At 46.1% G+C, this 24,575-nt stretch overlaps 2 protein-coding genes across 3 annotated transcripts; both read left to right on the top strand.

The window, feature by feature from the left end:
- The first annotated feature begins 270 nt into the window (after window positions 1–270).
- On the top strand, window positions 271–4,352 carry shld3 (shieldin complex subunit 3). Its single transcript, XM_032578671.1, has 3 exons — window positions 271–470; window positions 1,542–2,092; window positions 3,378–4,352. Exons 2-3 carry the CDS (start codon window positions 1,622–1,624, stop codon window positions 3,579–3,581), a joined length of 675 nt encoding a protein of 224 aa, XP_032434562.1. The 5' UTR covers window positions 271–470; window positions 1,542–1,621; the 3' UTR covers window positions 3,582–4,352.
- Window positions 4,353–5,006: 654 nt separating this feature from the next.
- Window positions 5,007–20,368, top strand: LOC116729846 (phosphatidylinositol 3-kinase regulatory subunit alpha-like). 2 transcript variants are annotated; one of them, XM_032578668.1, is made up of 17 exons: window positions 5,007–5,197; window positions 7,518–7,990; window positions 8,881–9,010; window positions 9,901–9,993; window positions 10,146–10,217; window positions 10,295–10,411; window positions 10,508–10,706; window positions 10,787–10,869; window positions 13,766–13,871; window positions 13,952–14,050; window positions 15,012–15,192; window positions 15,266–15,391; window positions 15,457–15,599; window positions 17,240–17,416; window positions 17,492–17,566; window positions 17,878–18,048; window positions 18,129–20,368. In XM_032578668.1, the coding sequence occupies exons 2-17, from the start codon at window positions 7,799–7,801 to the stop codon at window positions 18,316–18,318; spliced, it is 2,154 nt and encodes a 717-aa protein (XP_032434559.1). In that variant the 5' UTR covers window positions 5,007–5,197; window positions 7,518–7,798; the 3' UTR covers window positions 18,319–20,368. The 2 variants fall into 2 exon arrangements, with proteins under 2 accessions (XP_032434559.1, XP_032434560.1); XM_032578669.1 differs by lacking the exons at window positions 5,007–5,197; window positions 7,518–7,990; window positions 8,881–9,010; ... (3 more) ...; window positions 10,508–10,706; window positions 10,787–10,869 and adding an exon at window positions 11,826–12,360.
- The last annotated feature ends 4,207 nt before the right edge of the window (window positions 20,369–24,575 follow it).

Consider the following 24,575-nt stretch of genomic DNA (forward strand, 5'->3'; position numbering starts at 1 on the left):
AAAACGAATAGTAAGAGATTTTATAAAATAAGTTACAAATACTACACCTACTAAAAATAGCATACTTGGAAAAGAGTAAGCATATTTAAAAGAATTTTATTGAAAGTTAAACTAATAAAATGCCTGTGTTTTAGTCTCTCCCTGGTTTAACACACCTGGATCAAATGATGGCTCGTTAGAGGCCTAAGAAGATCACTGACCTGCTGAAAAGGTTGTTTTTTTTACCACCAGGGAAAGAACTAAAACGTGCAGGATGCCGGCCCTCGAAGACCGACTTTGGGGACCCCTGAACCTGTTTTCGTAGGTTATTTACCTGCCTCTTTTGCCCTTCCCATCATGGCGGCCCCGTTGAGATAAGCAGACTTCCGGTGAAGCTGCTGGAATACGGAAAACTCGCGAGATTTCCCATGAAGCAGCGTCAACTTCCATGAAGGCGTCGGTTGTTCGTGTCTAGAGTCCAAGTTGATCTGGTGTGTATGAAAATAAAAGATGTCTGCTCTGTTTCTGTAGCAGCTTAGCTTCATGTTTACTGTTTTTGGCTCGTATGAAAATTATTCCTGAGCCAATAATAATCTGTTAGCAGGCTAACGGCTAAACAAGCTATAAACATTAGCTTTCAGAGTTGCTGTTTTTACAACTGTTTACATTTATTATTAATGTTTCCAGCTGAAAATCAGTTCTACTCCAACATTAGAAATATTGAGTTATGGGAATCCATTAAAGTTAGCTCCTGGTATTTTAGCCGCTGTAACCACAGAGACTAGAAAGGATCATCTGCTGTGTGTTTAGTTCTACTTTGTTTGTTTATTGTTGTTTTTTCTTTCTTTTTTAATCCACTATATTCACAAAAATATCCCAGTTTTTTTTCGTGAACACCTACGTTTTAGATTATCTGTGCTACAAGACCTTTCTCATGCAGCTTTATTTTTGAAATATTGACTGTCGATATGTACCCTGACATTACCCACCCCGGCCACAAGGTGGAGGACTTTTAACACAAGTGTGATGCTATGATGCCCGTTTAGCCTTTAGCTTTTATTTCTGCATCAGCAGCAAACTGACCCTCCAGAATAAACATAAAATAGAAGCTAAAATATTTAGTAAATCTTCTTTTTTTAAAAGTCGAGTTCATAGTAAATCAAATGGACTTAAAGTTTTATCACGATGTTTGACGGTAATAATTTGATAATGATAAAAGTGATGAAAAAACTCTACTATTTCTGGGTAGTTGTTTGACACGGTGCTCACACTCCCACAGGTACTGCTCTGGAAAAACACATTTAAATTTCCTTTGGGATCAATAAAATATTTTGAATTGAATAACTATTTGTAATACGCTTCTATGAATAAACATGTATTGATATTTTTACTGAGTAAACAGTAAATGATTAAAGTAACAAACGGTCAGTTTGGGTGTTTCGAACATCATTAAATCAAAATTTTAATATAATACTAAATTTATTGTGATAAACGATGTGACAATGCCTGCCTCTAGCTTAGTGTTTTATGTGTGAACTAAAAGCGGCGGTGTGTTTCCTCAGCCTGGCTCTGTCTGAGCCGTCATGAGGAAGAGGAGGAAGAGGACCGCCGTCCAGTCCGTCCTGTGACCCGGTCCCTCTGGATGGACCGTGTGGTTCTGCACTACCGGCCCGGCTCGGCGCTCCGCCTCTCCACCCTGCTGCAGCAGACCCAGAGGCTGCTGGAGCCGCTGGCCCTCCGGCCGCCGCCCGCTTTCAGACCCTGGTTCCCCCGCGGCGCCGCCCACTGCTGGGCCATCAGACCGGCCAAACCGCCGCCCCACATCGGCCCGGCAGGGGGCGTCCCCACAGAGAACCAGCCTGGGACTACGGACAGGACGCAGGACGCTCCCTGCCGTGTCCAACTCGTGGCGCCCGGAACCGGTCCAGGGACGGAAAGAGAGGTCCCGGCGGTCCGGAGGTCCTGGAGCGTCTCCAGGCAGAGCGGAGTCCAGCTGCAGAGCCGCATGTCTCTGTCCTCACGTCTCCGTCGCCTGGTGTCCCTCCACCGGCTCCACCTGCGCCAGCGCGCCAAGTGGGTCATCACCCAGCAGAACTGCAGCAACCTGGACGAGGTGAGTGGCTGCAGGGGGCGGAGCTTCCACTGGACCTACTTCCTGTTTGTTCAGTTAGAGGGAGACACACAAACCCTCCAGATGTTCTGATCACCTGGATTCTTCCTGTCCAGGTGGGACTGAGCTGACATCAGGGACGGTTAGGCTCCTCCCACTGTGGCTGGGCCGTTAATCTGTCCACTTTTCTCTTTTTGAAGATTTAATTTTTGTAAAATCTGGATGTTTTTCACCATCTCACTCCTTGGGTTCGTTTAGGCGACATGAACCAACATCTGGTTTGATAAATGATTTTTACAGCTTCTGTTAATTTCAGGTCAACTCACACAAAGAATTATTAAAATAAGTCAATTTTTTAAGATACGTTTTTAATAGTAATTTTGTTACGAAAAAAATTAATCTGGAAATTTGAATCTGAATTTGGAATAAAAAGAAAAGAGAGATTTTATTTTGAACCCCTTCTGCTTTGGTGTCCTCCACTCTGCCTGATCATAAATGAGACCCAGCAGATCAGAACCAGAACTCTGACCCAGCAGACCAGAACCAGAACTCTGACCCACCAGCCCAGAACCAGAACCAGAACTCTGACCCAGCAGATCAGAACCAAAACTCTGACCCAGCAGACCAGAACCAGAACCAGAACTCTGACCCAGCAGCCCAAAACCAGAACCAGAACTCTGACCCAGCAGATCAGAACCAAAACTCTGACCCAGCAGCCCAGAACCAGAACTCTGACCCAGCAGACCAGAACCAGAACTCTGACCCAGCAGATCAGAACCAGAACTCTGACCCAGCAGACCAGAACCAGAACCAGAACTCTGACCCAGCAGACCAGAACCAGAACTCTGACCCAGCAGATCAGAACCAGAACTCTGACCCAGCAGACCAGAACCAGAACCAGAACTCTGACCCAGCAGACCAGAACCAGAACTCTGACCCAGCAGACCAGAACCAGAACTCTGACCCAGCAGATCAGAACCAGAACTCTGGCCGGTTCGTTTTTGCTGGGATTCTGGATCTGTATCAGTTTTTTCCGCTGAGTTCATCAGATTTCCGTCCACTCAGCGTTTTCCGTCTCTGTTTACGGTTACATCACCTTTGACCTTTGCTGCATCAGGTGATCACTGAGGTCTGCTTCCTGGGTGATGGTTTTAGGTAATAAAATAAAAACCAGTCTTGATCCGACCCGTCCGTGTTTCCCTGCAGTGATCGTCACCAGGAAACATTTTCTGAAACTGATGATGATGATGAGCCCCGTCTTCCTCCGTCTGTCTGTCTGTCCCTCCAGGCGTGGCGCCGCCTGAGCCGCTCCGTCCGCCGGGCCGGGTTGCCGACCTGCAACGCCAACATCCAGCGGGAGCGGGCGGAGATCTGGGTGTTCTGTGACGTCCTGCACTGTGAGCAGGTGGGGCGCCACCTGAAGGACGAGCTGCGGCTGGCGGGTCGGATCCACCTGGCCGTCCACCGGCTGGGGAACATCTTCAGCATGTAGGCCGGGTCCGGCTGGACAGAACCACAGGAAACAACTAGCGGCGATAATTTGGCTTGTTTAGCCTTGTTTAGCCTGGCATGCAAGGAAAAATAGGGACTCATTTTCTTCATTCATTCATTTGTGATGCCACGCCTTCATAATACATATTTAAGTAACAAGATAAACATTTAGCCTGCAGCATAAATGGTTAGCTTGTTAGCTAAGCATGTAGAAGTATATTTAGCTTGCTAACTGAATATTAGTTAGCAAGCTAAATGTGCTACATGTTTAGTTACCAGGCTACATATTCAGAAGAGGAAATGACTCACTGTGACATTTATAGATGAATGAATGATGTGGCTAAAATGAAGAAAGCCCCGTTTTTTCTCTCCATGACCGGATCAATAACCCAGATTATTGCTGTTGGTTATTGGTTATTGCCTTTACATGGTCGGGTTCAGTGAGTTGTGCTGGAGTTTGAAGCAGAACCAGAGATGAAGGAGTGTGAACCGGACCGGCACTGACTGGGGGAAGGTGGAGATTTTTATGGATCCATGAATTTTACCTGGATGAATCGATGTTTCTGCTGAATAAATCCCTGAACTCTGATCAGTTTTATTTAAATAAATAAACAGTTTTATCTCTGAAACTTCAGGCTGTCTTTGTTTCCTCCTGTATAAATATTTAAATGTTTTTAGAGAATCTGTTTACTATTAATGAGTTGAGTTGACATGTGGTTTGAATCTTATGATTTCTTCTGCATTTATTAATAAACTGTTCTTAACGGTTGCATTTTTGACTCCGCAGCTTGTTTTTCCATAAACAGCCTCTGCGGTGGCGGAAGCTGCACGCACAGCCCCGCATGATGTGCAGACAGTTTGTTCTGGAAAATCCGCAGCAGCAGTCACGTGATGCAGGAGTCTCCCAGTTTTCCTGACACAAATCACGCCCACACAGCGGCTGTGGAAAGCCTGGGCTCAGTGAACACAGCAACCCCCACTCCGCCTTTGTCTGACAGCTCTGCACGCTGCTTTAATATCTAGGTTAGCGGATGTGACGTCAGTGCCCAGCCCCCGTGACCAGCTAAATTCTGGTCTTTGTAACGTCTCATCGCAGCGCATGCTGGATTAACAGTAGAATATATATATATATGTAATTATGACTGGTAATATTTCAACTTAAAACCCAGTTTGATCGTGATGCTAAGTTTCTTGACATCCTCTGACAGCTTTTATTCTGAAGGTCTCGGCGGACTCGTTTGGTTCTGCTCAAATGTCTAAGAGCAAAAAGAAAGTTTCATGAAAAATCTGTGATATAATTATACTTTTCATCTGCTACACGGCAAGTTTCGTACCAGAAACAAAATTTTTTAAAGGATTTGACGACGTGGTCTATTTGGCTGCTTTTATTTTGACAGTCTATTCCGGAAGTGAGTGTGCGTAGCGACGAACTTGATGCCAGTCTGCTGTCGACAAGCTGAACGGACACGGTCTGCCAGCGTCTCCATCCTGAGGGTTTTCGCTAAATTAACGGATTCTTTCGGTTCTGGAGAACCTGTGGAGGCGGTATCCATCATGGTGTTCGGAGTTCGGTCTGCTGGACGGTTCGGTTGGTGAAAAAGTTAAAGAACCAACAAGGTGAGAGCTGTTTTCCCTCAACTAGCACGGTTAGCTGCTGGTTTCCTGTTTCCTGGAGCGGTTCTGGTCGGGTTCCTGGTTCTGTCCTGGTTCTGCTGCATCATAGAGCAGCTTTAGCTTTTAAATCCAGTTAACATCACGGCGGCCTGCAGAAAAACAGAAACTTCAACTTGTTATTAGGTGAAGGACTTTAAAAAGCCGAAATGTGCCTTTAGAGACGGTGGGTTCATTTTCTGTTCATCACCGCAGATTCGTTACAAACTAAATATTTTATCAGTTAGAAATATTTTGAGTTAGGTATTTGTTGCTTTATAAACAATTAATCTTACGCATTTTTCTAAACTCCCCTATAAATGTATGTTTTGGTCCGTTAAGTCGCATATTTAATGACCTAAAATACACATAAGCTCATCGGAAGATCGTTTTAGAAATATGCTTAAATATTTTTCAAAATGTCTTTTTACACACCATCAAAACAAATGTTAATGTATTTTTGAAACAGTGTTTATTATTATTATTATTATTATTATTATTATTGTAATTGTTGTTGGAGACAAAATGAGATCATTTATTGTATTTTTATTCTGTGTAAGTATATTTCCCATCCCTAAAATGTGCATTTTTTGTGCAAAGTTATTTGCAACAGATAAGTTACATGTCCATCTATTCATTACCATATAAATATTAATGACACAATATTTGAGTTGCCAGTAATTAAAACTACTTGCTAATTAAAAAGATTGAATTATCTTTATCTATTTAAACACACAAACATGGCATTTTGAATCAAGTTGATCAAAATCAGTTGAAATATAAAAACCTGATTTTGGTTGAGAGTTGATTAAAATTAATTTTTTTCTCCAATAAGGTGAAGAGAGACGGATTGTTCTGTTTACTTTCAAAGGCTTAAAGGAAAAATGACAAAAATGAAAGATTACTTCAACATACTGTAAGCAGTGATAACATGTTTTATGGCAGTAACATCAGTACAGCAAAAGTTATATAAATAAATATTGTATTAACTCAGAAATGTTCAGGATGCAGCTGTTAAAATCTACAAACCAAATAAATCATAAACTAGAAATATTCACATAAATTTCAGTGTTTTTTTTCCTGCTGTTCATTTTATTTTCGAAATTTATTACATGATAATAATTAATAAAATGTTTAAATGGCTTAAATAAAACATTGTAGTTCCTGAAAATATACAAGTCAGAGGTCAGAGGTCAGCCTGTTTCCTTCTGCCGCCTGAAAACACGAATACATCTGGAAAAACCTGTAATTACTATAATAATTTTAATATAAAATATTCATGTTTTATTTTAAAAGTAAGCGATTAAAATGAACATTTATTTTTAGATTTAAAAAGAAAGAAATAATTTTCTGGGTGATTTTATTTGAGTCATAAAAAGTTTTATTTTTCTGAATTTGGACTTTTAGAACATAAACCTTTTTTTTCAGCTGGAAAGCTTCAAAAAACATCTAAATATTTAAAATTTGATCATAAAAGTTTCATGATCCAACAGTCGAGTCGATGTTTTTAACTGTAGGAGTAAATTCAAACCCCACAGATGTTTCCCCTAAATAAAATAACTTCCTCTAAACTCAGTGATTCACATATTTCTACATGTTTTCTATCAGCGACGCTTTGATGACTCAACCAATGACGGCCGTGAATTATTAATAAAATAACTGGAAAATATGAAACCCACTCAGTTTCCTGATATCTGCCACAATCCGGCTTTTAATGACAGAAAAATAACTTTTATTTCTTTCCATGTATAAAATTTGAGAAAGTTGTGAGTTTACATGTTTTCTCTTTTATCAAACTGATATTTTTTCACTGTTGAGAATCTGCTGAACCGTTTCAGACTGAAAACAGCTGAAACTTTAACATCCCGGCTCCAGTCAGACGGGGGCAGGTCTTCCTGTCGTCGTCTTCCTGTTGTCTTCTTCAGGTGTTTTGCGTCAGAGATGCATTTAGAGGTTCTGGAGGAACCTCAGCAGGTCGTCATGAATCATAATTGATGCGTTCAAAGAGTTGAGCAACTAAACGACGTCCTGAGGAAACGCCGAGGCTGCAGCAGCAAAAAACACAAACAGGAAGTGATTAGCCTGCTGAATCTGAGAGGGCTCTGATTGGATGACTGACGCAGCCTGTAACCTTTGACCTATAACCTGTAACCTTTAACTTGCAGCTACCTGTATCCTGTAACCTTTAACCTGTGACCTGCAGCAACCTGTAACCTTTAACCTACAGCTACCTGTAACCTTTAACCTTTAACCTGCAGCAGCCTGTAACGTGCAGTTTGTCCTCCAGTCCTCCAGGTGGAGCCGTGTCCCCCTCAGATGTGTCGTGTGACCGCGGCCGGCCTCCAGCTGATGCAGCAGGAAGCTGCGTGTGTGACGGCGCGGCGGTGGGCGCAGCAGGAGGGATGACATGGAGAGCGGAGAGACGCGCGCGCAGCTGGAGACGCCATCTTTACTCTCTTCTTGCCTCTAGAAGCTCTCAGGACGTCGCAGGAACGTATTTTTCTACCGTTTTCTATCCAGAGTTGATTTTTGCTACGAGCTGTGAAGCCATATTGGACCGGCGCCGGGATGAGCTCCGAGGGCTTCCAGTACCGAGCGCTGTACGACTACAAGAAGGAGCGGGATGAGGACATCGACCTGCGCGTGGGGGACATGCTGCTGGTCAGCAGGGGGGCGCTGCTGGCGCTGGGCTGCGGCAGCGGAGACGAGGAGCGGCCGTCTGAGATCGGCTGGCTGCCGGGCTTCAACGAGACCACGCAGGTACCGGTTCTGATCCGCCACATCTCTGCCAGGGCCGGGGAGGGCTGGGTTCTCCGTCTGTGACCTTTAACCTTTGAGGTGATGTCATCGGTGTTCAGTCTGAGACGACGTCAGTAAAGCTAACAAGTTATTGATCCAATCAGTCCTTTGGGATTTACTGGACTCTGACGTTGCCTTGACGATAAATTACTAACATTAATGCAGCTCATAACTATTCATACCCCACAGATTTCTGCATAACTTTATTTATTCTGGTGAAAAGACAGAAGTCTGTCGGTCATAAAATCTAGAAAATTACACATTTTTTATTAGTTTTTAGTCAGACTGGGACTTTTACGCATTTTAATAGTTAATCAGATTTTTCTTTTTCTGTTCAACAGTTCCAGCGGGAACCTTTGTGTTTGATCGTTTCCGGTACGCCAGTAAATCTGACACACGATAATAAACTTCACTGGGTGATGAATTGAAATCTTGCGGTTTTCCAGTAATATAATGGAAGAAAATACTTTTTAATTCTAATGAACATTTAACTCTGGAACATTAAGACATTTAAAATAATCCAAAATAAACAAATGAAATGAATTATGAAGTTTGTAAAACTCCAGGACCAAAACTCCAGACTTTTATCGTCCTGTTTTCTCAATTGTTTTCATTGATTATGTGATTATGTGATTTATTGATTATTGTCAGGTTTAAACACATCCAGCTGCTTCTTCTCACCAGCTTCATTTCTGCTCCTAAAACCACCTGATGGGAAATTTATGATGAAATCCATCAGTGTCTCTGTTGCTGAGCTCATATCTGTTTGTTCCATAAATTAGCAGCAAAATGGGTTTTGGGTCGGAACCGCTCAGTCAGCCCCTGTCTGGTTCTGGTTCTGGTTCTGGCAGGAGAAAGGCGACTTCCCAGGAACGTACGTGGAGTTCGTCGGCAGGAAGAGGATGTCCCCGCCCACTCCGAAGCCCCGCCCACCCAGACCGCCGTCCGCCGCCTCCATGAGGACCGACTCGGAGTCAGAGGGTGAGTCCAGTTCCCAGGTTCTGGTTCTCTGTGAGGCCCGGTCCAATCGGACCTTCTGCAGCGACCCGGACCGTCCCAGCTGCTGTTGCTGACTGAACACAACTTGACTGCGTTCTGCTGCCATCAGCGCAGCACAGGAAGTGTGTGTGAGGGTGTGTGTGTTGTGTGTGTGTGTGTGTGTGTTTACTGTCATTACCTGCCTGTTTTCACAGAATCTTCTTCCTCTGGTTTCCTCTCAGAAACAAACCTGTTGCAGGTTTTTAGCTTTCTGCCTTTCAATGACCAGCAGCTGCATTTTGTTTCCATGGAGACGAGGAGAGCTTCGTCAGCTGGGCCTGCAGCAGCTTCCTCCATCAGAACCGGGCCGGGTCTGGGCTCACCAGCCTCCGTGGCCTCATATCTCCCAGCACCAGCAGCTCATTCAGGATCCGTTTGGTTCCTTCCTGCTCGGTTCAGCAGCAAAATGGTTTCATCCCCACAACCTCGTTATTCAGTTCGTTTCTGTTTCACTTGTCAGAAACTTTTCACTTTCAGGACATCCCAACAGTGCTGGACATCGCTAACTGAACAGCTAGCATAGGCCTTAGCGTTAGCTATGCTAAGGCATTAGCGTTAGCTATGCTAAGGCATTAGCATTAGCTAAAAACCAACACAGTACTGATCAGAATCCTAACGGCTCATCATCAGCAGAGCAGCTTCGGTTCTGTTAGCTCATCTTTACTAGCATCTGCTGCCTGAAAGTCAGAGATCTGGGTCCAGAACCGAGCCGTCAGAACCAGAACCTGGCTCTGTTTGTCCAGAAGTTCTCTGTTAGAACCTTTTGGACCAGACGGCGCCTCTCAATTGGGTTCCAGAACCTCCATGTTTGACTCTTTGTGTTTGTTGCTCAGGTTTGGTTCTGCCGGACCTGCCGGACCAGTTCGGACCTCCAGACACGGCGCCGCCGCTCCTCAGCAGACTGATGGAGCTCATAGAGACCAAAGGTAGGCCCAAGCCGCTCCGTGTCCAACCCGACCCGGTTCTGCTGCTCCGCTGGACAAGGTCTCTCTGTGGAACTGTTCAGAACCAACAGAACCCAGTCTCTACTGGACCTTTCAGCATCCGGTCATCAGATTGATGTTGTGTGTCTCTGCAGGTTCTGACAGCCCGGTTCTGTACCGCAGCATGAGTGGAGGGGTTCTGGACACCCGGCAGCTGGCCGACACCGGTGAGGAACCAGAACCCGTCCTGCAGCCCGTCTGCGGTCTGCTCGGTTCCGTCTGACTGAGATGCGTTTGTTTTCAGAGCCGGAGCAGCTGGACGTGCCGTCGCTGTGTGACGGGGTGGTCCGGTTCCTGCAGGACCTGCCCGGTCCGGTCCTGCCCGCCTCGCTGCAGGCCGACATGAGCCACGCCGTCCAAGGTCAGCAGAACCAGAACCGGGCCAGCTGGCGCTCCTGTCAGTCAGGCGCTGGTGAAACGTTCCGACCCGTTTTAATGTCCCTGGTTCTGTCCGCAGAGGTCCGGGACCCAGAGGAGTGCGCCCAGGTTCTGCGGGGCGTGGCGAGCTCGCCGGCCTGCCCGGCCCAGTTCGGGCTGACCCTGCTCAGCGTGGTCCGACACCTGGCCCGGCTCTGTCTGCACGGCTCCAGGAACCAGCTGAGCCCGCGGGTTCTGGCCGAGAACTTCAGCCCGCTTTTGTTCAGGCAGCCCGCTGGGTCGGTGCCAGAACCCAGAATCTTCCAGCAGGTCCTAACGGTACCGCCGGGTCTCACCGGGTCTCTGTTGTTCTGTCCAGGTCCGACTCCTCTCTGGATCCTCTGGTTCAGGTTCTGGAGGTTCTGATCACCAGCGAACTCAACATGACCCAAGCAGCACCAGGTAACTCTGCCTGATCCCGGTTCTGGTTCTGGTCCGGCTCACACTAATCACTATAATCTTTATTCAGCATCTTTTTCTCTTTCTAATTTCATAAACAAAGTAAAGCAGTTAATCTGTGAGGCGTCGCCCCCTGGCTGCAGCCGGCGGTACTGCAGCTTAGACACAAACATGGCCGCTGAACTTCTTCTTCTCTGGATGTTTGGTTTAAACTTTGTTAAAGGCCGAAGTCTGGAGCTGCTTCAGGTTAGGGGACTCAGGGACTGGACTCTCGGGAAGGTTCTGGTTCTGGTTCTGAAAGTCGGCAGCACGGCGCCGTTACACAAACATCCATTAAACTGATGATCATCTGTTTTCTGCTGTATTAATATTTAATCCTCCAGATAATATCTAAAATAATCCAGTTTAATCCAGAGAACAATAATTAATTCTGATTACATGGAAATCAGATTTAATGTAATAAATTAGGGCTCAAATTATTAATTGTAATGAATCAATTATTATCATTCTTATCAACTAATTTAGTAAATAATTGTTAACTGGAGCATTACCGAATAATCAATGCAGTCGGTAGGTAGGGCCTGTAGGGGGCGCTCTGATGGCTTCCTGCCGCCACAGTTCAGTTCCTCATCTGGGGACAGGAAGCGGCAGGGTCAGGGTGGAGTTCACTTCCTGCTGCAGCGCCACCTATTGGTCTCTCTGCTTCTGGTTTGGTCCAGATCAGCCGGACCGCTTCAGGTTCTGGAACCTCAGTGTGTTACTGTGTGTGTGTGTTGGGGTGTGTGTGTGTGTGATACTGCGTGTGTGTTACTGCGTGTGTGTTACTGCGTGTGTGTTACTGCGTGTGTGCGTGATACTGTGTGTGTGTGTGTGTGTTACTGTGTGTGTGATACTGTGTGTGTGTGTGTTGGTGTGTGTGTTACTGTGTGTGTGTGTTACTGCGTGTGTGTGTTACTGTGTGTGTGTGTTACTGTGTGTGTGTTACTGTGTGTGTGTGTGTGTTACTGTGTGTGTGTGTGTGTTACTGTGTGTGTGTGTGAGGGTTCTGCTCGTCCCTCGTTGAGTCGGTCAGACCAGCAGCTGAATCGATGACATCATCCATCCCCGCGGTGACAGATGATGCTGCGGAGGAGGAGGGGGGCGTTGCCGTGGTGATATCCCTGCCTGCGTGTGATTGGCCGAGGCCGGCGGTGATGTCACACATCTCCAAGCTGCTGTGCCGATCTTTGAACAGAGGCAGAGATGGAGGCAGGCGGACGGAGGGGAAGCTTCAGCGCCGATGAACGGAGAGATGCTGTCTGGTTCTGACCTGCAGCTCAGCCGCTCACCCTGCTGCCAGAACCAGAACCAGAACCTGGAGGGGATGACATCCGGGTAGAGCTGAATCGTTTCACCCGAGAGCCATCATGGAGCGGGAGCAGCGGGGCAGAACCCGGTCGGAACCGCTGCTGGGCCGAGACCAGATCCTGTGCTACATTAACATGCAGAGACCAGGTAGGGCCTGCGGAGGGCGCTCTGATGGGTTCTGCTGGCTCCAGACCCGGTGACGCAGCATCAGCTCTGCTGTCGTCATGGTTACCGGCTCGTTTGGCTGATGTCATCGTTTGATCAGGATTCCCCAAATAAACATTTCATCTGGTTTTTACAGCTTAAAGAAAGAATCAAACTTTTCAATGTTGCTCCATAAAATAGCCTTAAGACGCCCACTTCCTGTCACTTCCTCTCTCACTTCCTGTCTCACTTCCTCAAACTTGACCACGAAATCTGATTCTGGTGGAAAATGTCAGATTATTTTTAATGTTGGTGAATTTATCACCATTAAGCAGAAATGTTACAGTAACTGAAGCCAGAATATTTTTATGTTCTACATCTCAAAGCGATGGTTTGTTGACGAACAGAGCAGGACGACTAGCGTCCAGCTAGCATCCAGTTAGCATCCAGCTAGCTGTCCAGTTAGCATCCAGTTAGCGTCCAGCTAGCTGTCCAGTTAGCATCCAGTTAGCGTCCAGCTAGCTGTCCAGTTAGCATCCAGTTAGCTGTCCAGTTAGGATCCAGTTAGCTGTCCACTCGGCATCAAACCGACTTCAGAAAACTGGCCTCATGTCAACATCTAATGACATCACGCTCTGCTTATGACATCACGCTCTGCTGATGACATCACGCTCTGCTGATGACATCACGCTCTGTTTCCTGGTTGATTTGCTCCAGACTAGATAGAAATGCGACTTTGCAACATTTTACAGTTTGCTCAGAATTGGCGTGAGAACTGGATGTTACCATGGTTACTAAGGCTTCAGGAAGGAGGAAATGTCTCTGGCTTTCTCCACCAATCAGAGCTCAGATCTTCTTAATGTCCAGAGGAGACGATTTATCAGCTGGTTACCATGGTTACTACTCAGAATAACTTCTGTAGAGATCTGAGCTTCATTTCCTGTTTGTAACCAACAACCTGGTTGAATAAAACATTTGATTCCCGTTCTGTTCTGTGTGGACCAGTCAAAGTAAAGCAGTTTTTAGTGATCCAGCGGGTCAGAACATCAGATGGTGAGTTTCCGCTGGCTGTTTTTAGAGCAAATGGAATATTTCTGTTTCAGAATGAGTTGTTCTAAAGTTCCTGGCACAAAGTGTTTAAAGGCTGAGTAAAAAATCCTGAAGACGAGTTTTATCTGCATGTTCAACTTCCTGCCACATGATCTGAGGTTTTATCTCTGATCGCTCGTCAGCAGAAAACTGAACAGAAAGCAAAAGCTGCCTTTTCTGATTTCCACGAACAAACCTGACAATGTTTTGAGCTGCAGGCGGTGGAACTCCCAGCAGGTCTGAGATTAACAGCAGACGCTGCGACGCGCTGTTAGCTTCTTCCATCATTCTCATCATTTTTCTTCTCCTTCTGCTGCAGCTCTGCCTCCCAAACCGGTGAAGGCCTCCACTGCTGCTCCCTCCAGCAGCTTCAACAACAGCATCTCCCTGCAGGACGCTGAGTGGTACTGGGGGGACATTTCCAGGTGAGACACACCTGTCCTCTGAGAGGGAGGGGGTCTGCAGAGACGCCAGAGTGACTGACTGACTGTCTGTCCGTGTGCAGGGAGGAGGTGAATGAGAAGCTGAGAGACACAGCCGACGGCACCTTCCTGGTGCGGGACGCCTCCACCAAGATGCACGGAGATTACACCCTGACCCTCAGGTAACGCCCCGTTACCCCTATTACCCCCCGTTACTCCCATTATCCCTTATTACCCCCCCCCCCCCCCAATACCCATAATACCGACTGTTACCCCAACGTTTGACTGACACCAACTTCAGTCAGACGTTATTTTATGGGCTGCTAGCCAACCAGTCCAGTTTCAGGTTATTCCATGATGTCAGCGCTCATGGAAACAGATCAGGAGTGATTTTAGAACTGAGGGAAATCTTCAGTCCGAATGTTTAATATGTAATTTAGCCCCGCCCCCACACTGAAGGGGGCGGGGCCAGGACAATCTGATGGGCGGGGCCAAGTATAGGGGGTGCTTAGTAGATGGTTGAATTTTTCTAAATAAATAAATAAAAGCAATTCACAACAATTTTTTTAACTTTAATTGTTTTATAAAGCAACTGGCAAAAAAAATCCAGTAGTTTTTTTTTCTTTTTAAAAAAAGCTACTAAAGAAACTACAGATTCATTAAAAAAAAGATTAATAACAAATATAGTGACTTTTTGAAAATAGACTTTATGGAAATAAACAACCAATAGGAAAATGAAGCTGCAGTAGCCACTGTTCCGCCCAAAGAGGGCAGCATTGAGGTGGTTTCAGATAAACCTGTTCAGTTTATCTGCCAAAAACGACTCATGAAAACCCGAGAACATTTTCTTGTTTTTCTTCCCATCAGCACAAAATGTGCTGAAATATGAAAAAGCTTCAATTTAGATTCTAATCAACTTCCTTTTTTTAAAGATTCTTTCAAAAGCATCTTCAGAACCAAAGAGTCAGAATAATTTCCCAGAAGTTTATTATAACTGAGCTGAACTAATTTCCTCCCAGTTTGAAGCAACGTTTAATAAATCCTGGTTGTCGTTTACTTTCTGGAGTTTTTCTGAGCTGATTTCGTCACCAGAAACCCGATCAGCTGCTGCTGGGACAGTAAACATTCTGGTTCTGCCTGCAGGAAGGGAGGCAACAACAAGCTGATCAAGATCTTCCATCGGGAGGGGAAGTACGGCTTCTCTGACCCGCTGACCTTCAGCTCGGTGGTGGAGCTCATCAACCACTACCGCCACGAGTCTCTGGCCCAGTACAACCCCAAGCTGGACGTCAAGCTGCTCTACCCGGTGTCCAAGCACCAGCAGGTAGGTGTCTCCGCCCGCCCTGCGGCCCACAGCGCCGCGGCCACTCTGATCGGCCGGCCGTGTCGCCCCTCAGGACCAGGTGGTGAAGGAGGACAGCGTGGAGGCCGTGGGCAAGAAGCTGCATGAGTACCACCTGCAGTACCAGGAGAAGAACCACGAGTATGACCGGCTGTACGAGGAGTACACCAGAACGTCGCAGGTACGGCCGGCGAGACGCCGCGCAGGCTGCGCTGAGGGCGGCGTTTAACCCCTCTGCCCCCTCAGGAGATCCAGATGAAGCGCACCGCCATCGAGGCCTTCAACGAGACCATCAAGATCTTCGAGGAGCAGTGCCAGACGCAGGAGCGCTTCAGCAAGGAGTACATCGACAAGTTCCGCCGCGAGGGCAACGACAAGGAGATCCAGAGGTGGGCTGTTACCACGGCAACCATCTGCAGCACACACAGACTGGAGGCTGGGTTGCCATGGCTACAGAATCAGCTGGAAGAACAGACCTGCTGATGAATTCAATTTGAACGATTCGGTTCTAAACCTGCAGCTCAGAACCTGAAAAATATTCCTGCCATTGTATCTTATAGGTAGTTTTCTGTCCGCTGGTCTCTTTGCGCTGGCCGGTCTCTTTACGGTGGCCGGTCTCTTTACGGTGGCCGGTCTCTTTGCGCTGGCCGGTCTCTTTACGGTGGCCGGTCTCTTTGCGCTGGCCGGTCTCTTTACGGTGGCCGGTCTCTTTACGGTGGCCGGTCTCTTTACGCTGGCCGGTCTCTTTGCGCTGGCCGGTCTCTTTGCGGTGGCCGGTCTCTTTACGCTGGCCGGTCTCTTTGCAGTGGCCGGTCTCTTTACGCTGGCCGGTCTCTTTGCGGTGGCCGGTCTCTTTACGCTGGCCGGTCTCTTTGCAGTGGCCGGTCTCTTTACGCTGGCCGGTCTCTTTGCGCTGGCCGGTCTCTTTGCGCTGGCCGGTCTCTTTACGCTGGCCGGTCTCTTTGCGGTGGCCGGTCTCTTTGCGCTGGCCGGTCTCTTTGCAGTGGCCGGTCTCTTTACGCTGGCCGGTCTCTTTGCAGTGGCCGGTCTCTTTGCGCTGGCCGGTCTCTTTGCGCTGGCCGGTCTCTTTGCGGTGGCCGGTCTCTTTGCGGTGGCCGGTCTCTTTGCGGTGGCCGGTCTCTTTACGCTGGCCGGTCTCTTTGCAGTGGCCGGTCTCTTTACGCTGGCCGGTCTCTTTGCGGTGGCCGGTCTCTTTACGCTGGCCGGTCTCTTTGCAGTGGCCGGTCTCTTTGCGCTGGCCGGTCTCTTTACGCTGGCCGGTCTCCTTGCAGTGACCGGTCTCTTTGTGGTGGCCGGTCTCTTTACGCTGGCCGGTCTCTTTGCGGTGGCCGGTCTCTTTGTGGTGGCCGGTCTTTTTACGGTGGATGTTTTCATCTCCATACCATCTTCATCCCAACACCAGAGTCAAGTTAGTCTTACATTTCTAACGTGAAACTTATTGTACCAAAATAAAAGCGTGTAAACAGCCAGTAAAGCCCAGTATGATGATCAGCTGCAGCGTTTCCCTCCACGTCAGCTGGACAGGAAGGAACTGATGGTGTTGGGTTTTCAAAATAAAATACATTTCATGTTTTATGATATTTAAATTCATTTCAAGCTTTGAGGATGTTTAGTATAAGTGCACAAATATGATTTATGTTGTTTTAACATGAAAAAGAAGAAAAAACATAATTGTAAAGATTTGGGGCTTTTATTTTGTCATGCACTCAGAGCATAAAGCATAGAACTAGAATGAATAGATCAGTCCCTATGGATCAGGGCCACTGTCACCAATAACCCATGTAGAATTTCTTTCAGTATCGGGTACAGATAATAACATCTGTGGTTCTGACCCGGTTGGTTCTGACCCGGTTGGATTTTGGCTCGGTTGGGTTCTGACCCGGTTGGATTTTGGCTCGGTTGGTTCTGATCCGGTTGGGTTCTGGCTTGGTTGGTTCTGACCCGGTTGGTTCTGACCCAGTTGGGTTTTGGCCCGGTTGGTTCTGACCCAGTTGGGTTCTCTCTGAAGGATCATGGAGAACTACGACAAGCTGAAGTCTCGGATCAGCGAGATCGTGGACAGCAAGCGCCACCTGGAGGTGGACCTGAAGAAGCAGGCGGCCGACAACCGGGAGATCGACAAGAAGATGAACAGCATCAAACCGGACCTGATCCAGCTTCGCAAGACCCGGGACCAGTACCTGATGTAAGCCCCGCCCCCAGACAGGAAGCGCTGGCGGTGGGCAGGAAGTGGGCTCTAACAGCCGTGTGTTTGTTCCAGGTGGCTGACCCAGAAAGGAGTCCGGCAGAGGAAGCTGAACGAGTGGCTGGACCTGAAGAACGAGACCACCGAGGAGTGAGTTCTGACCCGACCCGACCATTAGGGACACTTTGACTCTTTTTAGGCCAGAGAAGAAGAATCAGACCAAGAGTTAGACTAAAACAGATGGACCACCTGGTGGGACATTAACTACAAGGTTTTAGCCTTAAAGACATTTCTGTCAACCTTCAGAAACCGCTGAAGGTTGACAGAAATGTCTTTAAAAAGCACATTGAAACTGAAGGTCAAAGGTCAAACAGTTCCTCTAGGAGTTCAGAAGCTGAGCAGCTGTTAGCCAGATTGGTTGTTGCCCGTAGCAACAGAAATATTGATGTCGCTGTCCGCAGTGAGTACAGCACGGTGGAGGATGAGGAGGACCTTCCTCACCACGACGAGCGGCTGTGGCGTCTGGGGAACATGAACCGGCTGCAGGCCGAGGGCCTGCTGCGCGGCAAGCGGGACGGAACCTTCCTGGTCCGGGACAGCAGCAAGCCGGGCTGCTACGCCTGCTCCGTGGTGTAAGCCCCGCCCCCACCCGCTCACCCACCTGTGGGCTTCGGGGTCCCTCCCTCACCTGTCTCTTTCTCTCCCCCCTCAGGGTGGACGGCGAGGTCAAGCACTGCGTCATCAACAAGACCGGCACCGGCTTCGGGTTCGCCGAGCCGTACAACCTGTACGGGTCGCTGAAGGAGCTGGTTCTGCACTACCAGCACACATCGCTGGTCCAGCACAACGACTCGCTCAACGTCACGCTGGCCTTCCCCGTCTTCAGCCCGCAGCGCCGGTGACCTCTGACCTCCGACCCCAACACAGTGTCACGCTGGCCTGCCCCGGCTACAGCTCACCGTGACCTCTGACCCTGTATGACCTCGCTCAGGCCCACTTCCTGTCGATCAGAACCAGTCTCCTCTGCTGGGATCATATGGGAACCAATTAAAACCCAATAATCAATATCTCTGATATTTGGGCTCAAGGCCCAAATCAACACACTGGTCAAGCAAGATGGCCGCCCTGGGCGTTGTGACATCATCTGCGCTGCGGCTGGCGATTATTAGCCATCCAGTATTCTATCGATTATTCTTATCATTAATCGGTTAATCCAATAAAAATTTGATAAGCTTTGGTAAATTCTACCATAACAACAGTATTAATATCAGATATCGGCCCAATTTGTCATATTTACGCATCACTACTGATACTTTTCTGTAGTTTAGATAATTAAACCGTAACAATAATAGCTCAATTTTTAAGTTAACCTGGACAAAATTATCCTAAAATATGAAATTATATTTAATTTAGTAATAAACCAGCAGCCTCACAAAGACCATAGTTCAGTTTTTAGGTTCATCTTCAGTGAGTTTAATGGATGAACTCATTTATAGCTTCTGTGTTAGCGACGGCAGTGTTCAGTGTTTCCTCTCACCTGTATGAATGCACCTGCCGCGCTCTTCACCGCCACCAGGCTAACGGCTACCAGACTCCAGTTAATTCCAGGATGCTTATTGGTCCTCCACGAAACGATAAAACCCCGGATATTATCATAAACCAATGAAATCCCAGAACAAACTTATAAATGGGACGTTATGCTGCTAGCATTAGCACTTAGCAACAACTCAGAGGAAGTGAGAGCGCTAAATAACAAAACATAACGAAACTTGGAGGCAGATCATCTACCCCGAGGAATTTTAATAATGGCGGTTCTGTGGTTGGAGGAATCGTTTCAGCTGCGTCGCCATGGAGCCCAAACGGCCCGATCGATTGTCTCCCAGACCTAAAACAAAACTTATCCAGCAATAAATGGCTGACCACCCTGCGGGTCCATGTGTTCCCGACCTCCAAACCCTGGTTCTGACCCGTGACCCTTGACCCCCGCCTCATCAGTCAGCAGAAGCCATGATGTCGGCCGTTGGACGGCTCGTCCAGAACTTTCCTGAACACTGTGAACGCGTCAGAGCTCATCCCGTCCCACTTCCTGTTTGGTTTCCACGCGGCTGGGCTCTCCAGCGCCACCCAGTGGTCGGGAATGAAACCCGACCTGGTCTGGTTCTGGTTCTGGAGAGAAATCAGGGAGAAAAGAAGAAAAGCACCAAAACCTCTGTAATCACTTCAGGACGAAACGTTTGTTTGGACTCGCAGGAAGTCGAGATATTTTTCCCTTTTCTGATGTTTGTTTCTGTTCTGGAGGAAAACCAGGTACAGAAGCTGAACCTGTGGCGTTACCGTGGTAACCGCCTCTTACAGCTTCGCTTCCAGGGGATTTTGAAATAAGTTTTAAAACTGATTGTTTGTAAAAGGACGAAAGTTGTGCATGAAATGGGAACTTCTTGTTTTTCTGTTTCCTGTCTGCTCTCCGGCGATGATGATGATGATGATGATGATGATGATGCGTCGAGCGAAGCAGAACCACCAGAAACGTTTTTCTCGTCATAACTCAGAATATTTTCGTAACGTTGAACTCTGAAGCTGAAATCTTGAATCTTGAACTTTTATTTCTGGTTTCTGATCAAATTAAGTCCAAGCTGCAGGTTTGCTTTAAAAATGAAGCTAAAAGGTCAGAGGTCAACTGCAGCTTGAGTTTCATGTTTTATTTTGATCAGAGGAGAAATTAGAACAATGAATAATTAGGATTGTTAAATATAAGAAAATCTTTTCTGCTCTTCTTTCATATTTATTCTGTTTCTGTTTGTCCTTCCTGAGAACTAAAGGAGCAAACAGAACCTGGTCCGGTTCTGGTTCTGGTTCTGATCCGGTTCTGGTTCTGGTCCAGTTGTCTCCTCCTGCCTTTTGCTGTTGATGTTTAGATCAATAAACTCCAGGTTGTGGATTTTCTCTCTCTGACTTCCTGGTCAGCTTCAGGTATCGCCATGGCAACGCCACACTAAGCTCACCTGCTGGTTTCCTCATCAGGTCGGGTTGATGGAGACAGAAAAATAAGATAAACTTATTGAACCAAAATTATTTAAAATATTAAAGTTTCTCTGTTTTTAACATTTTCAGTTTTTTCTCCAAGATTTCAGCTTAAATTTATGATTTAAAAAAAATCTGAAAATGTTTAATTTTTGGGCTAAATCAGGACTTTTTTCACTTTCAGCCTTTAAGAGAATAAAACTTGTCATTCTGAAATGAAGGTTTATTATAAAAACATGAAGACAGAAAACATTATCAGCTCAAATTAAAGACGGAAACCAAATATTTTTACATATTTATAAATCACATTTTCCACATTTATTTCTTAACTACCAGCCTGTTATTAGAGTCTCAGTAGTAAATTTTTCATCAAAATATTTTTACATTTCCATTGATCCTCATTTCTTTAACTAAAATCTGTATAAAGTTTAAACTGCTGATGTTGGCAGACTGATCCGCTGCGCCGCGTTCATTGAACGCCTCGCCATGACGCCTTCAGGTTCCCTGTATTTATTCTGACAAACAGGAAATCAGGTTGGTGGTTAACTTCAGCCAGCGTCTGCCTCCAGGCTTTAAATAAAACAGAATAAACTGACAGCAGTTAAACAGCTAAAATGGAGAAATGGACATTAATAATTAAAAACAGAATTACTTGTGAAACATTGTATTTTATCAAATTTGTCTAAAATATATGTTAAAATACTTGAAAAGAAAACGGCTGATGCCTCAGTCACAGACGGCAACAGTTAGCAGTTACTATGGTAACCACCAACGAGCAGCATAACAGAAAAAACAATAAATTTGTGGAGAAACAACTGAAGAATCTGAATTACTGAGTTATTAATTCAGAGAGGATGCATCAGCACTGCCAAAATAAAACCCCGATACAGATATAAATACAAACCTGTGTGTGTGTGATGGTCCAGGAACAATCAATAACTGATCAATAAGCTATAAGCTTTATGCTGATATGTCTAACTCTAAATTTGAGCCTTTAACAAATGACCTGTGATGTTAAAAAAGATAAAATAAGAAAAATATTTTTTCAACCTTTGTCCTAAACATTCAGTTGTGTAAGTATTGAAAATATATTGTGAATAATCATTTTAAGAACAAATAATGAATTCTATAATTTAATTTCTGACATTATTCCACAGCTCAGTGCTGCGAACAGGCAGCGTCTGATTCAACGCTCATTTTAGCCTCTGCTGCAACAAACTTACATTCATCTCTTAAATTATATTTCATGTTCTGAAACATCACCAGGCTCATTTCATAACATATCATAACAACCAGCGCCTTTAAATTTTATACATTCGGAAAAAAACAAAGAATTTTCCAGTCAGAAAACATTTACCTGTAATAAAACAGTTGACCGATTCTGTCATTTGAATTGAGTGAGAGTGAGACCTCTTCTTTATATACAAGCTTTGTTATTTTAACCCAAATTCAAAAATGTTTTATTTATCCCAACATTAAATTAAACGTCGTGATAACTCAGATCATCAGAGTTGATGTCGATGAAAAACGGCTCGATTTCTGATTTAATTTCATTTTTCCCAGAGAAAAAGCAGCTTGAATGATATTGAATGATATTGAATGATATTTCCTAAACCAAACTGAACCAACTCGCTGATCATCAGATCAAATAAGAAAAATACAGGCTTTAATTTTCTTAAATCAATAAAAAATCTGAAGCCAGAACTTTTGTTGGTTCTGAAATGTTTCCTGGTCAAACAGGAAAACCTCCAGCAGAGCCACGAGTCCACAGTATTTATATAGTTTTAAATGCTACATTTATGGCAGCATTTATTTCATATCCATCCATCCATCCATCCATCCTCTTCCACTTATCCGAGGCCGGGTCGCGGGGGCAGCAGCTTCAGAAGGGAGGCCCAGACTTCCCTCTCCCCGGCCACTTCTTCTAGCTCCTCCGGGGGAATCCCGAGGCGTTCCCAGGCCAGCCGAGAGACATAGTCCCTCCAGCGTGTCCTGGGTCTTCCCCGGGGCCTCCTCCCGGTGGGACGTGCCCGGAACACCTCACCAGGGAGGCGTCCAGGAGGCATCCTGACCAGATGCCCGAGCCACCTCAACTGGCTCCTCTCGATGTGAAGGAGCAGCGGCTCTACTCTGAGTCCCTCCCGGATGACTGAGCTTCTCACCCTATCTCTAAGGGAGAGCCCAGCCACCCTACGGAGAAAACCCATTTCGGCCGCTTGTATCCGCGATCTCGTTCTTTCGGTCATGACCCAAAGCTCATGACCATAGATGAGGGTGGGAACGTAGATCGACCGGTAAATCGAGAGCTTCGCTTTTTGGCTCAGCTCTCTCTTCACCACGACGGACCGGTACAGCGCCCGCTTGACAGCAGACGCTGCGCCAATCCGCCTGTCGATCTCCCGCTCCCTTCTTCCCCCATTCGTGAACAAGATCCCGAGATAGGTGACATTCCACGTCCCAAGAGCCAGTTTCTGCAACCGAGGATCGGACCGCCAGGGTCCCCTCCCTCTGCTGCCACCCATCCCACACTGCACCCGACCCCTTTGGCCCCTCCCACGGGTGGTGGGCCCATGGGAGGGGGGGCCCATGTTTCCTCTTCGGGCTGAGCCCGGCCGGGCTCCATGGGTAAAAGCCCGGCCACCAGACGCTCGCCATCGTGCCCCCCCTCCAGGCCTGGCTCCAGAGTGGGGCCCCGGTGACCCGCGTCCGGGCGAGGGAACGCCAAGTCCAAAGTTTTCCTTCATCATTGGGGTCTTCGGGCTGCTCTTTGTCTGGTCCCTCACCTAGGACCTGTCTGCCTTGGGTGACCCTACCAGGGGCATGAAGCCCCAGACAGCATAGCTCCTAGGATCATTGGGACACTCAAACCCCTCCACCACGATAAGGTGGCAGCCCATGGAGGATTTATTTCATAAAAAAATCTAAATACATGTGAAATGCAGGAACGTTGGTCATTTTTTCAATCATGCTGTCGCCCCCTGCTGTCTGAAAGAGGAACTGATTCTGAACATCAGACATTTAATCTGATGTTGACAAAAGATCCCTGAGCAGGAGAAATAAAATATAAAATTAAATAATTAAGCAAAAAACACATATTTTATCAGTCAGAAATATTCTGTTTTAAATGTTTCAATAATTAAAGTTGTACATTAAGCCGAACCATTCAGCCCTCATGTCTTATTTTAATCCAGCTATAAGAAAACAGTAATATGTTTATGCATCAATAAATAAATATACATAAATAATTCACAAAAAGTCAACACTGAAACATTCAGCAGTGCTTCAATTGGATCTAGTGTCATAAAAAGTGTGATTTATATATGTGATATAAATCACATTCATATATTTATTGTTTATTTGCAATAAAGCAGGTGTCATGAAGTGCGGTGTAGGTGGTGGTGAGGCAAACGTTGTAGACCCAGGAATGCGATAAATGAATGATTTTAATGAATAATGTCCAGAAACAACACAGTCCAACAAAGTCCAAAAAACCTGGCAGCGCAGTCGAGCAGAAGACTCAGCACAGGCAGCAACAGGCTAAACGCATGGACAGCAACACAGCTGGAGTTAAACACACAGGGGAGGACAGGACAACGAAGAGACTCCAGGACACAGAAAACAATAAATAAATACACAGAAAAACTCAGAACATGACAGCAGGGTGTCCAAAGCGTGGCTTGGGGGCCATTTGCGGCCCTCAGAACAATTTGGGCGGCCCTTCATCTGGGTTTAAGACCAGAATAAATTTGGTTTTCTAGTTGATGCAAATCCTCATTTAAAAACAATCTGATTCAAAAAGATCATTAAAACCTTAAGATGCAACACAAAGTCTTCGTTCATGTTTTTCCTTTTAATCTAACAACAAAAACATCCAGTGGCTTTTCCTAAATGCACGATTCATAAACCTAGCAGATCAAAGCAAGTGTGAGAAAATTCCTGTTCTTGTTGCTAAAAAGACACAAAAAATCCAGATAAAGAAGATTTTTTTTTTGTCTGACAAACCTGCAAGAGACTGTTTGTTTTAAATCTGATTTCCACCTGGCTTCAGAAATATGGCCGCTTTGCTTATTTCATCAACAATATTGTTCAGTTTATTGTTTAACAAGCTGGTAAAATCAAAAAGTAGGATCGTGTCTGC

This window comes from Xiphophorus hellerii, chromosome 12 (assembly GCF_003331165.1).
Source record: "Xiphophorus hellerii strain 12219 chromosome 12, Xiphophorus_hellerii-4.1, whole genome shotgun sequence".
NCBI classification, from domain to species: Eukaryota; Metazoa; Chordata; class Actinopteri; order Cyprinodontiformes; family Poeciliidae; genus Xiphophorus; species Xiphophorus hellerii.

Coding starts and splice junctions, on each gene's coding strand:
- shld3 (XM_032578671.1), top strand. CDS start 1,622: ATGGACCGTGTGGTTCTGCACTACCGGCCCGGCTCGGCGCTCCGCCTC. Junction 2,093..3,377: donor ACTGCAGCAACCTGGACGAG/GTGAGTGGCTGC, acceptor CTGTCCCTCCAG/GCGTGGCGCCGCCTGAGCCG.
- LOC116729846 (XM_032578668.1), top strand. CDS start 7,799: ATGAGCTCCGAGGGCTTCCAGTACCGAGCGCTGTACGACTACAAGAAG. Junction 10,870..13,765: donor CATGACCCAAGCAGCACCAG/GTAACTCTGCCT, acceptor CTTCTGCTGCAG/CTCTGCCTCCCAAACCGGTG. Junction 15,392..15,456: donor AGTACACCAGAACGTCGCAG/GTACGGCCGGCG, acceptor CTGCCCCCTCAG/GAGATCCAGATGAAGCGCAC.